The sequence below is a fragment of the Eufriesea mexicana genome, unplaced genomic scaffold (genome assembly GCF_001483705.2).
Source record: "Eufriesea mexicana isolate 0111107269 unplaced genomic scaffold, ASM148370v2 scaffold265, whole genome shotgun sequence".
NCBI classification, from domain to species: Eukaryota; Metazoa; Arthropoda; class Insecta; order Hymenoptera; family Apidae; genus Eufriesea; species Eufriesea mexicana.
This window is the reverse complement of record NW_016908444.1, coordinates 918167-931527: the sequence shown is the minus strand read 5'-3', so window position 1 is coordinate 931527 and position 13361 is coordinate 918167. Positions and strand designations below refer to the sequence as shown.

The 13361-nt window shown below is 38.3% G+C and overlaps 2 protein-coding genes across 4 annotated transcripts in view; both read left to right on the top strand.

Annotated features, from left to right (window-relative positions):
• Tpst (tyrosylprotein sulfotransferase) overlaps window positions 1-9434 on the top strand; it is a 179608-nt gene extending 170174 nt beyond the window's left edge. For 2 of the 3 annotated variants that reach the window (XM_017911614.1, XM_017911615.1), the window contains 6 exons: window positions 6482-6615; window positions 6754-6862; window positions 7337-7531; window positions 7912-8165; window positions 8308-8505; window positions 8679-8787. In XM_017911614.1, the coding sequence (XP_017767103.1) occupies window positions 6482-6615; window positions 6754-6862; window positions 7337-7531; window positions 7912-8165; window positions 8308-8505; window positions 8679-8787 (999 nt within the window). Of the gene's footprint in view, window positions 1-6481; window positions 6616-6753; window positions 6863-7336; window positions 7532-7911; window positions 8166-8307; window positions 8506-8678 lie in introns of all 3 variants that reach the window. The other variant, XM_017911613.1, reaches the window with a different exon arrangement.
• A 1959-nt stretch (window positions 9435-11393) lies between these two features.
• Window positions 11394-13361, top strand: part of mus101 (mutagen-sensitive 101) — a 5926-nt gene continuing 3958 nt past the window's right edge. The window contains exons 1-9 of the mRNA XM_017911593.1: window positions 11394-11504; window positions 11571-11710; window positions 11813-11945; window positions 12014-12121; window positions 12202-12408; window positions 12479-12695; window positions 12759-12893; window positions 12968-13044; window positions 13125-13294. Coding sequence (XP_017767082.1) covers window positions 11394-11504; window positions 11571-11710; window positions 11813-11945; window positions 12014-12121; window positions 12202-12408; window positions 12479-12695; window positions 12759-12893; window positions 12968-13044; window positions 13125-13294 — 1298 coding nt within the window. The remainder of the gene's footprint in view (window positions 11505-11570; window positions 11711-11812; window positions 11946-12013; window positions 12122-12201; window positions 12409-12478; window positions 12696-12758; window positions 12894-12967; window positions 13045-13124; window positions 13295-13361) is intronic.

Here is a 13361-nt window from a genome sequence, read left to right as displayed (position 1 = left end):
TTTTCCCTCGACTGCTTTTAATGAAACCGATATTGATTTTTACCGACACAGAAACGTAATTATATTATCTATTTGTTTCCATCGGAAAAATTTAATCATGTCTGTGCACACGTTACAGGTCGGTAGCTTCAGCGTTAAATCGTATCAATGGAGTATGACTGTGCCTCGTCGTGGAATAGCTCGTGTCTAGTGCACGTGTAACTATATATACAAACACGGAATCACGGCAATGATACAATCACTCGAAACGAACGACTCTAGCTCGAAGGGAACTTTCGAGGAATGATCCAACAGCGGCGGACCGGGCTCGTCACGCGAGGAGAGACAGTCGTAATCCAATAGCCATACCGTCGCGAATTGCCCAAAGAAACGAACTTTTAGCCCGATCGCTGAAGCATGAAGTGGACCGTAGGTCGTTTCACGGTGTTTCTGCGAGTTCTCGAGAAAATTTCAATAGAGATCCAGTGGAATTAGGCGAGACGCAATTAAAGCAGCGTCAGTCGGACTTTATCGCGCGAATTAACCGCGTCCCAGTTGTTCCTTTCCTTCAACCAAGCTCGCTGTCTGGGCCCATCTTCAACGCGGCAAGGTGACGACAATTAAATTTCCCGAACTTTTTATTCTGCCGCTTCGCTCGACGGAAAATTCTTCTCTAATTCAACTGGAACGCAGACCCACGTATAAAGTTCTTTATATCGCCGCCGCGGAGGAACTTCGTTCCCGTCCAGCCGGAATTCTTCCGCTCTTCGTTCGACCCATCCGTTTCGCGAAGATGGTGCGTAAAAGATGGCAAAGTTGAAGAGGCTTCGAGGCGAAAGCGTCGATCTTCGAACCGTTGTTTTCTTTCGGGGACGTTGTTTATCTCGTTGCACCGATGCACGATAAAGACGAGAAAGTTTTAATCGAATTTTCAACGCCGTGCCATTATGAAAGCAATTAATTATCGCGGGCAAGGGTCACGGTGACGAGACGCGAAGGAAAATCGATCGAACGATGGAACAACGAAGGTCTCCTGGGCCACGTAATGTAAGACTCAAACGAGAACTCGCGGAAAACTCGCATGGTGAATTTTAATTCACCGCGAGTCTCGTAAAAATCACAGTGCGATTGCGTCGAATTTGACAACCGTACCACGCGTCCCTATGCATAGCTTATGAGAAAAGTCGGTACGCAGTGCGCGCGATGAACTCATATTGTGGCTTCCAAGAGGGTAGAAATTTCCTTGGAACTTCGTTTATGCCGCGGAAACTTTGAAATTGGATTTTTGTTCGTCGAGATTAGTCGTGTCGGAAGATACGTCAGCGTCGCTTCGCGCCGCCATCTTGCTCTCGAGGAACCGTCGAAAATGGTGAACGGACAGGGAAGAGAATTGCCAGCTAATCTCCAATGTGGATTTATCCGGCTAATTGATCTGTCATAATCGGCAGCTTCTGCCTTTTGACAGACCCCTCGCCCGCCCGTGAGTCGATTAATCGACCCTGCTTATCGGCGTGAAACTTTTCTTCCCGCGACTTTCCGTCGCCTCGAATGATCGATGGAACACGCCGCCAAAGGCTCGTCCGCTCAATCTAATGGACGATTAGCATAGCTGGAAAAGCTTTTCTCGTGGGAAAAGTGCCAAGCTGCGTTGCATTCCTGTTAATTCCTTCGTTCTCGACGAGTCGATAAGGGGAGTCATCTCGTTTGAAGATCTCCAGGGATAAGCGCTGAAAATTCATCGAAATCGAAGTAGATCGCGTTACGAGATAACAATTTCCATTCCCTCGTTCTTGTGTTCCCTACAGGTTTTTTGCTTATTAGATTGCCTCTCCGAGAGGAAAGACCGTTCCTCGCCAAGAAAGGTAATGGAAGCGAAACACGATGAGGAATAAAACGGATCAGCTTGGAAATTATCCATTCACAATTGCACGGAGAGACGAGAAAGTGCGTTCGTTCCGAAACGGTGTAACGACCGTGACGATGAACGATAAGGAAAAAATTTTGGAAACTCGAACACTCGAGTCGGTTTTGTTACGGATTACGGACACTGGCTCGCGTGACGAGAGACAAGGTAAAAGCGCGTTGATTGATCGTGCTCGAATTATCTCGTTACCAAACGAAAGGACGAACGGTGAAACCGAACCGACGAAACTTTTCTCGTCGTGCACACGCCCCTTGATTTCTAACGAGTGGCCTTTATGACGAGGAACAAAGAGATTACTGTCAAAGGGTAGGTCGCCGCATTAGAACCCCCATTGTCGTATTAAAGCGTGACGCAAATCCTGTAGATAATATATCAGAAGCGCGAGCTTTAAAGAGAACTCGACGGCGTGTGCTTGATCCACACGGTAAACAGCTTGGCCTCGTAAAAATGCCAATGAAAATGTTGTACTCTCCCAACGACCCGATGCACTACCTCTTACCGAGACTTTATTACTTCCTCATTTTTCGTTTGAAGGAAGAAGAAAAAGAATCGAACGTCCTCGTTATCCTCTCCGAGGAAATGCACGTGCCCCACATGTATGTACGAACAGGAAACGGTTAATCCTTAATTACAATAGAGGTTGAAACATTCGCAACTATTATAGATGGATTTGTAAACCCTCGTACAATACATAAATTACAAAATCAAGAAGAAACGTGATAAAAACATCGATATAAAGTTATACAACGTTCAAAGCAAAGCGTTTATACGATATTCAAGATTAATTGGGAACGCATGAACTGCAAATAATTTCGCAAACCTGATATTAGACTGCAATTGAAGGGTACATAGCGCGAGAAGGTTACAAGTCACGCAGGAAGGGAAACAGGGGAACCAAAAACTAGGTGCGGTCTCACAGCTAATCAGGGATGAAATCATCGACTACCACGTGATCGTACTTGCGGCAAAGATCATTGAAAAGCGGGGAATCCCGGGTTCAGCCCTGTCTAGGATTAAAAACGTTACGACGCTTCTGCTCGTTCGTTTGTCCAGCGTTAAGCGTGCCAGCCGGGAAAGAAAAGGGGCGAAAGGCGCGTTTCCGTGAAGGGACGAAATCGCGGCTGTTCGCCTCGAAACTTTCCGCCAACGCGTCCGACCTTTCTACCCCTTTTTGCGCGGGCTTCCCGGCCGCGCGTCTGGGGGGGGGGGGGGGGGGGAAGAGAGGGTGAAAAAAGGGCAAAGAGAATTAGAGACACAAGAAGATGCAACATGCGTGAATACGTGTACGCTCGAAGCACCGAGCGTGTCTGTATTCGCAGGTTCCTGGCGGGAAACGCGCGCGGACGGAAGAGAAACGAGTTTCTGTCAGGTTCACCCTCCGCGCAACATAAATCGCGTCGGTTGAGTTTCACGCGTACTTTTCCTCCGTGTGCTTCGGTGCTAAAAGCGAAAGAGAATGGAGAGTCGGCTGACGGTGGACCGAACAACGAAGCCACCCCCTGTTACCCGAGAAATGCTAATTGCGAAATGTAGTTTTTCCTTTTCTTCTTTCTTCTTTTTGTTTTCTTTTTTTTTTGCACTGTTTTCTGCATTTTTTTTTAATTTTTAATTTTTTCTTTTTCCCATTCTCTTTCTTCCCTTTCCTCCCAACGTCACCACTAATAACGGTGTCCAACGTACGCGCGAAAAATCGTAAAACGCCAGAGTCGGTCTGAAAACGCGCCCTTATGAGTAGAAACAAGGGCTTATTTTATGGGGGTCAGCCGAGGGATCGCGATGGTACCGTCCAGGTGAACCTTCTGCCATCTATCGCGGATTTTTTTGTTCGGTGATTACTATTTCAATCGCATTTATTTTTCTGTTCTTCTTTTTGGGTTTTTTTTTTGTTTTCTTGTTTTAATGACCGATTCTATCGCTGTACACGCAAACAATCATTTATTGTTTTTCTCCACCGTTCGGACTGATTTATTCTGCGATCGTAACCAATATCGTATCGCGCGATCGCGGCTGTGATACACGCGAATACGGATCGTAACATCAATTGTTCCTCCGATTGTTCATTTGCATGTCGCTGTAATTTTAATCGTGCCGCTAATTAAACCGCTGGTCGCTAAATTTTACCGCGCGCTGCACGTCAGCCTCGGCATCCGGCACGTTTACAAAAGCACGAAAGTCGCTAGAAATTCGCTGCACGCTGGGGAAATTGTATTTTTCATCGTCGTGGAAACTGTGATACGCGTTCTCTTCGAATTTGCTGCCGTGGTCGCTCTTTCTAGCCGCGCAAGATATAATCGCGTATCCAATTAACCCGCAATTAATTATTTTTATTAGAGAGCTGCGTGATCGATATAATAATTAAGGCGATATAACTAGCAGTTAGAACGTTAATTGCCAGTTTTTATTAGGACCTCGTTCCCGTCCAGAGTATAAATTCTACGGACAACATTTCGGGCGCCAGTTTACTCGTATTTTTCGACTAAAGTACCGAAAGATAAAAATGGTAAATACAAGAAGAGGCGAAAGTGCTTTCTTACGAGGGAATAAAAGCGTAGGGACAAATTAGTACATCGCTATAATCGATTCGAACATCGAAAACTCGTGTCCATCTTCAATTACGCCTTTCGTCGATACCAAACTGATTTAATTTTGGAAAGGAAAAGGTTACAAGAGTCGTGAATAAACAGTGCGTTATAAAATTATAGATCTTAATTCAATTTCAATTTGTAAATTCTATTAACGAAAGCTCGTGGTCAATATTTATGAATAATCATGCAAAATGCGTCCATGGTTCGATCAAACGATAAAGTTTGTGATATAATGTTTGCTTAATCGAGTCCGAGCTAGTTGGAATATTATCCTACTTCGCATTGATTGCAGTTAATTAAACCATTCAAAACGTTTGTTAATTTTACCGCTCACCAAAAAGAGACTACCGTGAAATTTACCGCGACCCATTAACGTGGTCGTCAGACTGCGAGTAAAATTTAGCTTGAAAAAATATTTTGACGAATTATTATTTCATGCTAGTCGAATCGAGAAATATAGATGTAAGGCAAACCTGTTACTTTTTATAGAAGAGTAGAAGTGAACAATGATCATCGCATAACTAACATTCGCATTTTCGATAAAATTTCGATAAAAAAGCTCTGATAAAATTTCCGATCCACCTGGTCCCAAGCCTAATCGGCAAATGAACTCGGGCTGTGCTGCCACAGCCTTTATATAACCAGCTCCCAGCTCCCGAAGTTCAACCGAAAAGTTACGATCGTTACCGACTCCATTAATAATTGCTTTTCTATTATACGTACCCAATAAATCATTTAATTTTTCATTTTTATTACAAATTCATGCTTCGGCTAGCAATTTGTTATTAACGATATTAATTTATCATTAATGATAAATTTAATTATTCATACGTATTTTACAAATCGTAACTATATTTATGCTCCTGCAACATACATTTCCGCGTTATTTATTCTTTTTAACGATTTTGTAATAGACCGTACTTTTATATGTGTTTCGCCGGTTGCATATGCATTACATGCATATGTAATTTCTAAATTCGCCACTCTGAATCATAGAAAGTATAACAGAGTCTCCATTCTTCTTACGTAATCGGTATTTTAAAACATGGCATACAAAGTGGCATTATCTGTCAAGACTATTCTATGTCACATCTATGGTGATAACATTAATTTAAGAGACAAATACAAACGAGACTTTATTATTGCTCGAGAGTTACTTTAAATTATTTCACGATCGAATCCTCGCCATTTCAGAAAGAAACGTCGATTTCTGTACATAAAACTTAAAACGTATCGATCCTGCCCCCTAGTTCGAAGCTTGTGAAACATCCCCGTACAGTTCGTTCGTTAGGTGATATTGTAGGAGAGATAGAAACTTCTTCATTGCCGAGGTTTAATCAAGCGGACATAATTTTAGAAGAATCCTTCGACGAACTACTCGCCCCTGTATGCGGCTACCAAAAACTTTCGATCGTTTACCCGATAGCCGGACAGCGATGACCATCGTTAATAGCTCACATCGGACCAAAGGAGAAATTATCGTTTATTTTCATCGCACATTTTATCAACGCTTTCTAAAAATATATTATCGAGTTTCCTCGCATGGATGGAGCAACTTTTTATTCGAAAAATTATTCACCCTTAACTATCGAATTTTCCGCGGACTGCTTATAAAATAATCATCTCAACCCTAATCACCTTTATCAATTACACTGTTCAATGCGAATTTTAATTTGCAACATACAAATTTAATTACGTATTCGTGTTCAGGAAAGTAAACACTACACGAGTCGCCTAATTTATTATTACAAATTAATTATCACAAAATTAATTAGTAGAAATTATTATTACAAATTAAAGATAAAATTAAAATTCGTTGGACAGTGTTATAACCTCATCACGAAACAAGCGAAAAACAGCTTCCATTGTCCATTTTATTTCACTTCACGTGCGCAAACGTTTAAATAATCAGGTAATTCGCTCAAATTAAATAGCGAATAAATCATTAACATGAATAGCGGTATGTTATGTTAATGACTCATATATTTTCCAGAAATACGTGGTGGGCCCGTTCGATCACAAGAGGTACACGTACGATCGTTATATGCCGCTCATCTTCATCGGTGGGGTTCCACGATCAGGCACCACCCTGGTGCGCGCCATGCTCGATGCACACCCCGATGTCAGGTGAGTTGCATTCGCGAGATAAATTGCCAATTACCGACCGATGCGATTGACGTCGAGTGTTCTTAGTCAACATCGTCGTCGCAAACTAATGCCTCATTGTGATATGGCTGCTCACACGTATATGACTTTTCGCGACAGGTGCGGCCAAGAGACACGAGTGATACCGAGGATCCTACAAATGAGGATGCACTGGCTAAAATCTGAGAGGGAGAATCTGCGACTTTCGGAAGCGGGTATTTCGAAAGAAGTAAGTATCTCTGTACTCTTCTTTGATTTACATTCTTCTTTGCTTTAATCGTCGGACGAATATACTATTGTACTACCCTTGAGTTGAGTTCAAACCCTTATCGATCCTTCTATATTGTCAACTTTTTGAAGATAAATTCTGACAGAAACGAATATTTACTGGTTCGATCAGTTTTAGCTCCAAGACTATGGTTAGAAAGATAGAAAAGCTAGAGTTAAAATCGATTTCGGATTTTTGATTTTTATTATTAGTTGCTAAAATGCTGCTTTCGATTATAATTCATGCTGACCTTTATCGAGGTAGTAACGTGATGGAATATATCCATTCATTTTCGTCGTATCACTTTAATTATCATTATCCGTGTATACTACGTATAATTAAGTACACGTTACGGGTCAGTATTGTTAAAGATCGTTCAGCGTATGATAATGCGAATAATTAACGATATTAATGGGAAAATAATTTGTTGCTCAGGTAATGGATAGTGCTATAGCAGCTTTCTGCCTGGAGATAATAGCGAGACACGCGGAGCCAGCGCCGCGGTTGTGCAACAAGGATCCCCTCACTCTGAAGATGGGCTCCTACATCCTCGATCTCTTTCCAAATGCCAAGTTTATCTTCATGATCCGCGATGGCCGTGCCACCGTGCATTCCATTATCTCGAGAAAGGTATGGCCCGATCGAAGGCTCCGACCGACTCACCCCAACCTGCCGGCCATTCCGGCTGATGTATGCAAATTTCTCCCACTTCATTCGCGAATATTAAAATGCGACGTACTCGTCCGGAGGGGCGAACAAAAAGCGGGAAAAAAAGGAACGAACGGGAATTTACGTATTCCTCCGATGCAAAAGAGGATGAATCGAAGCAAAATGTGACGGTAACATGTAAAGTCATGCAAATTCGAAGCGACTCGGAATTTTGTAACCAAGAGGATCGACGATTTTATGCTTATGAGATAATCAAATATTGTTTTATCGTTCCGTGCGAAGCGGCGAGCGTATGTCACTTTTAAATAACTAAACGATAAATGTAACGACGTGTCTTTCAGGTGACTATAACGGGATTCGACCTGTCCTCGTATCGACAATCGTTGATCAAGTGGAACCACGCGATATCGACAATGTACGGCCAGTGCAAGGAAATTGGCTCGGACAAATGTCTAATGGTTCCATACGAGCAACTGGTGCTACATCCGCGTCAATGGATGAAAAAGATTCTAAACTTCCTGGATGTTCCTTGGAACGAGTCTGTGATGCATCACGAGGAATTCATAAACAAGCCAGGCGGCGTACCCTTGAGCAAGTAAGCGCGTACTTAACTTTTCCGGTAGATCGTTAGAATGATATAAGAATCGTGATATTTCTTCGCTGTGCGATAATCGTAAATAGCGGACACGAAGATGAAACGACGAGGAACTAAAATTTATCCTATTTTTGGTATGTAGGGTCGAAAGGTCGTCGGACCAGATCATAAAGCCGGTTAACCTGGAGGCACTGACCAAGTGGGTAGGCCACATTCCGGACGACGTGGTCAGGGAAATGCCTGACATCGCACCGATGCTTTCTGTCCTCGGCTATGATCCTTATGCTAATCCGCCGGTGTACGGAGCGCCGGATAGATTGGTTAGCGAAAACACTAGAAGGTATGTAGCCGAATAATCGGCCAATCCTTACTTATATTGCCCAGAAATGCCAGCTAAATGTATTTCCATTTCCGTTTTGGCACATACCGGCCTTTGAAAATGATCGAAGATGAACGAAATGTTTGTCATTTCTCGATGCAATTGTAATCGATCGAATACCGTTTTCCTTTCAGGGTGCTAGCGAACGGTGAAGTATGGGCTGCCAGGGCGCGCCAGTTCTCTCTGGAGAAGCTTATCGAGCTGAGTAAAGAGGACGAGGCCACCAACGCTCTAAACGCGTGACCTCGGATACATCTTACCCTAGGCACGCGAATCTTAAACTTGTACAATTTCTGTAACGTCTAATGACGGTCTTGAGAGAGCCAGTTTGTAACGAATACTATCGAAAGATCGCCGATGAAGTGCGATCCTGTCTCATCCGAAGTTGCTTCTCTAGGTCAGAATCGCGCTCGATCTTTTGTCAAGAAGATTCGAGGACAGCAAATTGTAACCTGATGAACGAAGAGGGACGCAATGATCCGTCTAGTTTAAGGTTGACTCTCGATTATACGTACACGCCCTGTCTCGACCCATAGACAGGAGCTGTAGATTACTGTGCAATTTTTGCAATCGCGAACGTGGTTGTTCTCTTTGTATATGTTAACCAGTAGATGTTCAACTTTGATTCGAAACGTGTGCATAATAGCCTGATCGCTTCACATGATTCAGTTTCACTCCTTTCGATGGATCCTGCGACACCAAGATTCCATAGTTGAATGCAGATTCGCTGAATCAAGCAAATTGTAAGTGAAAGAACAAACTGCCATGCTAGAGTTTTTAATCGCCATCTCGTTTTGTTTGTTTCCTTTCATTACCGCAGTCGATGTACATCTCGGCGAGTTTTATGTTGAAAATACTATGTTGAAACAGTTTCGGTACAATTTCATCCGGTGGCCAGTGACAAGAGCGTAGGCTATGGAGTTACAATTATAACAAGTGTACAAGGTGAATGTGCTAAATGTCGTGGACACGGAAGAGAAAGTGTTGGATCGATGCGAAGAAAAATCTTTGTACTATATTTTATATTATAATGCGAATAATTTTGATGACGTTCTACTTGGAAAAAGACGCATTTTCGTATGTAGTACTTATTTCCTAATGAAACATGAACATTAATTGATAACAAGGTAAAGGAAATTCCTAAGTTCCTTCCCTTTTAATTATTCCTACCCTTTTTTCTACATTTATACATTGATGAAAATTGAGCTAGTAAGCTATGGAACTAGCAAAAATTTGTTCTGTTGTGTACTATTTGTATTATAACAATAATGTAATCGTAAATCGACTACTTACGCGAAAATTATATTTGTATGCTAACGAAACAGGGAAAAGTATACCGGATTAACAGTTGCAAACAAAAAGGGTATTGAACAAACTATTCCCTCAATTTATGAGTTTGTTGCTAATTATTGATAATTATGCGCAGCGAATGTTGCTGCGAAAACTACTACAATTATAAGAGGACCGAATAATGTTCTCGTTTGTTGTATCAACCGGCACTTGATACAAATGCAACAACTTCGATGTGGCATTACGTCATTTGTGTCAACCATGTTACTGTCTATCGAATTATACAATTAAATTATTTTAATATTACGAAACCTAATGCTATTCTTTTTCCTTTGATCACGAGACGTAAATTTCGACAATGAAGGTATGTATGAATTTATAACGCATATTTTATACTAACTATATATATCACGCATTCCAAATACTGTTAATTATGAATTCAAAAGCTATTACCGCATTAAATTTAATGACGCTGACTATTAAACATTCAAAATTCAATTAATATAAGGTTATATTTGAAACAAGCTACTCACCAAATTCAAGAAATCGGTCACTTTTGATACTGCAAAATGAACTGAATTGTTTCCAAACATAAAACACAATGAAAAAGAAATGAAGAAACACTTTGTAACATTAACATCACTGATTCAATTAACTAATTGAAGCGGGACTGAAAATTTTTGAATTTAAGGCTCAGGGTTGCCAACTGTAACGAATTTTGACTCAATTACATCTTTGATTGATATAAAACATAAAATTAGCTTTTTGTAATAGACATTAGTTTAGTTCGATATTTAAACGGAATAAAATGTACTACTTAATATTTTATATATTGTCTTTAACAATCATTTCATTTGAAATGCAATAGCAACGATCTTCGTACTACTCGTACCTTTCGAAAATTGTTACAAATAACGTATAAACAAATTATTAATGTATTAAAATGTTTTATTTAATTTAAATAACACGCGATATATTATTTTATCGATTAATTAACATTTAATTATTTTAATAAAATTTGTTTTAAAATTTTAGCCTTGCGACGTTTGTAGAAATCATACGAAGATTGACTAACGTAGTAACATTAAGCGCGAGAAAATTTTCTACATAGTAGAAGTGTCTTAATATTTTACGATTTAAAAATCAATTGGTTTTTATAGAACCAGCCAATATATTATTGAAACATTAAATATTGTTTTAGTAGATATAGGGAAATATTCTTTCAAAATTAATGTCCTTTTTAATATTCGTTTCTGAAAAAATATAACCTATTATACTTTATTCATTGTAATGTCACTTTTAAAGTTGAAAAATTATTTAAACGACTAAAAATATCATTAAGCGATTAAACTAATACTTAACACAAAGTATACAATATAATTTTCCAATGGACAAATAATATTGTATTCTAGTTGTTTAAGTTAAAAAATACTATAGCATGTAAATATATTTCTGTGATATAAATATTTCATTTTTTCTTAAATATTTATTTACCGAATAATAAGAAATCATTTGTTTAAAAATATCTCATATTCTAAACAAAAAACTGTAATTTTAAAATGATGAGCCAAGAGAGTTTAGCTGATACTGATATAAATATATATTTTGTTATTCCAAACAACTATAAATCCGAAAATGACTGTGTTGAAGATATGTGGCATGCATACAATGTTAGTAAATATATTTTTTTTAATCAAAAACTTTCAAGCAAACAAAATAATGTATTGATTTTTTAGAAATGTTGCGAACATGATTTAGAACCAACATGGATAGATGAAAAAAGCTGTAATATAATGAAGCCTAATAAAAATGATGTTTTTGTAATTGAGAAATTTGAAGGTGATGCATTCAACAAATTAAAAACATTTAAATGCCCGTAAGTAGAACTTTAATTTTAAGATATAATTTTATTATTATTTATAAAGTACTAAATAAAGTACTAAGTAATTTCACATTAAATATTATTTTATATTTACAGTATAGTTGGGCCAAAGTGTCTACTGCTTTGTTTTATTAATGGAGAACCAATTCCAGAAGGCAGAAGTCCTGTGTATACGACAGCTATGAGAGGTCTTTGTATATGTCCTTCTGGTTTTCCCCCAGAAGAAAAAGTATATCCATCATAATTGTTGTCCCAAAGTAATGAAATTTAAAATATTTAAAAATCTTATTATTATAGGAAAATATAGAAAAATTAGTAGAGTACATGGGAGGAATTTTTACAAAACAATTACGAAGTCGTGTAACACATCTTGTAACAGCGTCTGTTATGTCTGCTAAATATGAGGTAAGTAAATTCATATATTCAAATCATAGCAATAACTTCATAACATTTAATTTCTTTTGTCTACTTTTTTTTTTTCATAGACTGCAATAGGTATGAAAATACCAATATTTACAAAAGAATGGGTTGAAGCAGTTTGGGAAACAAATTTAACAAATTTTGTTAAAGCAGATGACAGCATATTTGTTAAATATAAAGCTTCTGTGTTCCTTAATTTAGTCGTAACATCAACAAATCTTCCAAAACGTCAGAAAGATGAAATTAAACGTTTAATTAATAATAATGGAGGGGTAAAATATATTTTCTTAAATTCTTATTTCTTTTTTTACCCATTTCCTAGCATTATTTATCTTTTTTTAGACATTTATGGGTCCTTTGGATGGTGCAAAAGTTAAAGTTCTACTTGCACTAGAAACTAGTCCAATAACTGAAAAACTCAAATTTGCAAAACAAGCTAACATTGCTTGTTTAACACCAGATTGGGTATATGAAAGTATAAAAGTTGGTTATGCTTTGCCTTTTAAAGATTATTTAATTAAATCATTAAAGGCATTTTCTACACCAGAAAAATCAAATGGTAAAGATATTTGTAATGGTTAACATTACAAGTTAATAGCTTAATAATATTTAACTTTTTCAGTTTCTAACAGTTTCAATTGCTCTACAATAAGTTCCATAGCATGTGATCTACAGCCAGGTAATTGCATTGATGAAACTTCAATAACAATGAGCAATGTTTCTTCCTCAGATCTATTATGTAACAATACTCCTACTGGTTAGTATTGCAAAATATACAAAAGTGACTCATAAAAGAAATGAATTTTATTTTCATTTATTTAAATTATTTAGCTTCTACAGTTGCAGTTTTAGATAGACTTACATTTAGCGAAGCAAAATCGGCTGGTCCGTTTTTAGATGGTTGTAGTGTACGTAAATTGCGTTACATATTTTCATGTACTATATGTACCCATAATGTATCCCAAATAAGTCATTCTTAATTCTTTAGATTTATCTTGCTGGATTTGCTTCTAATCAAAAGGATAAAATTAACAAAATATTGAATGTAGGTAGTGCGACACGACTTGATGATATATCTGATGCTTTAACGCACGTTATTGTCGGCGATACAAACAAAGCAGCTAGTGAATTAAAATTAATGAAATCAAAAGGATTATGGTATAATGTTAAATTAATACTCAAATTAATATTTGTACCTTCTTTATTTTATTTTTTTTTTTTTTTT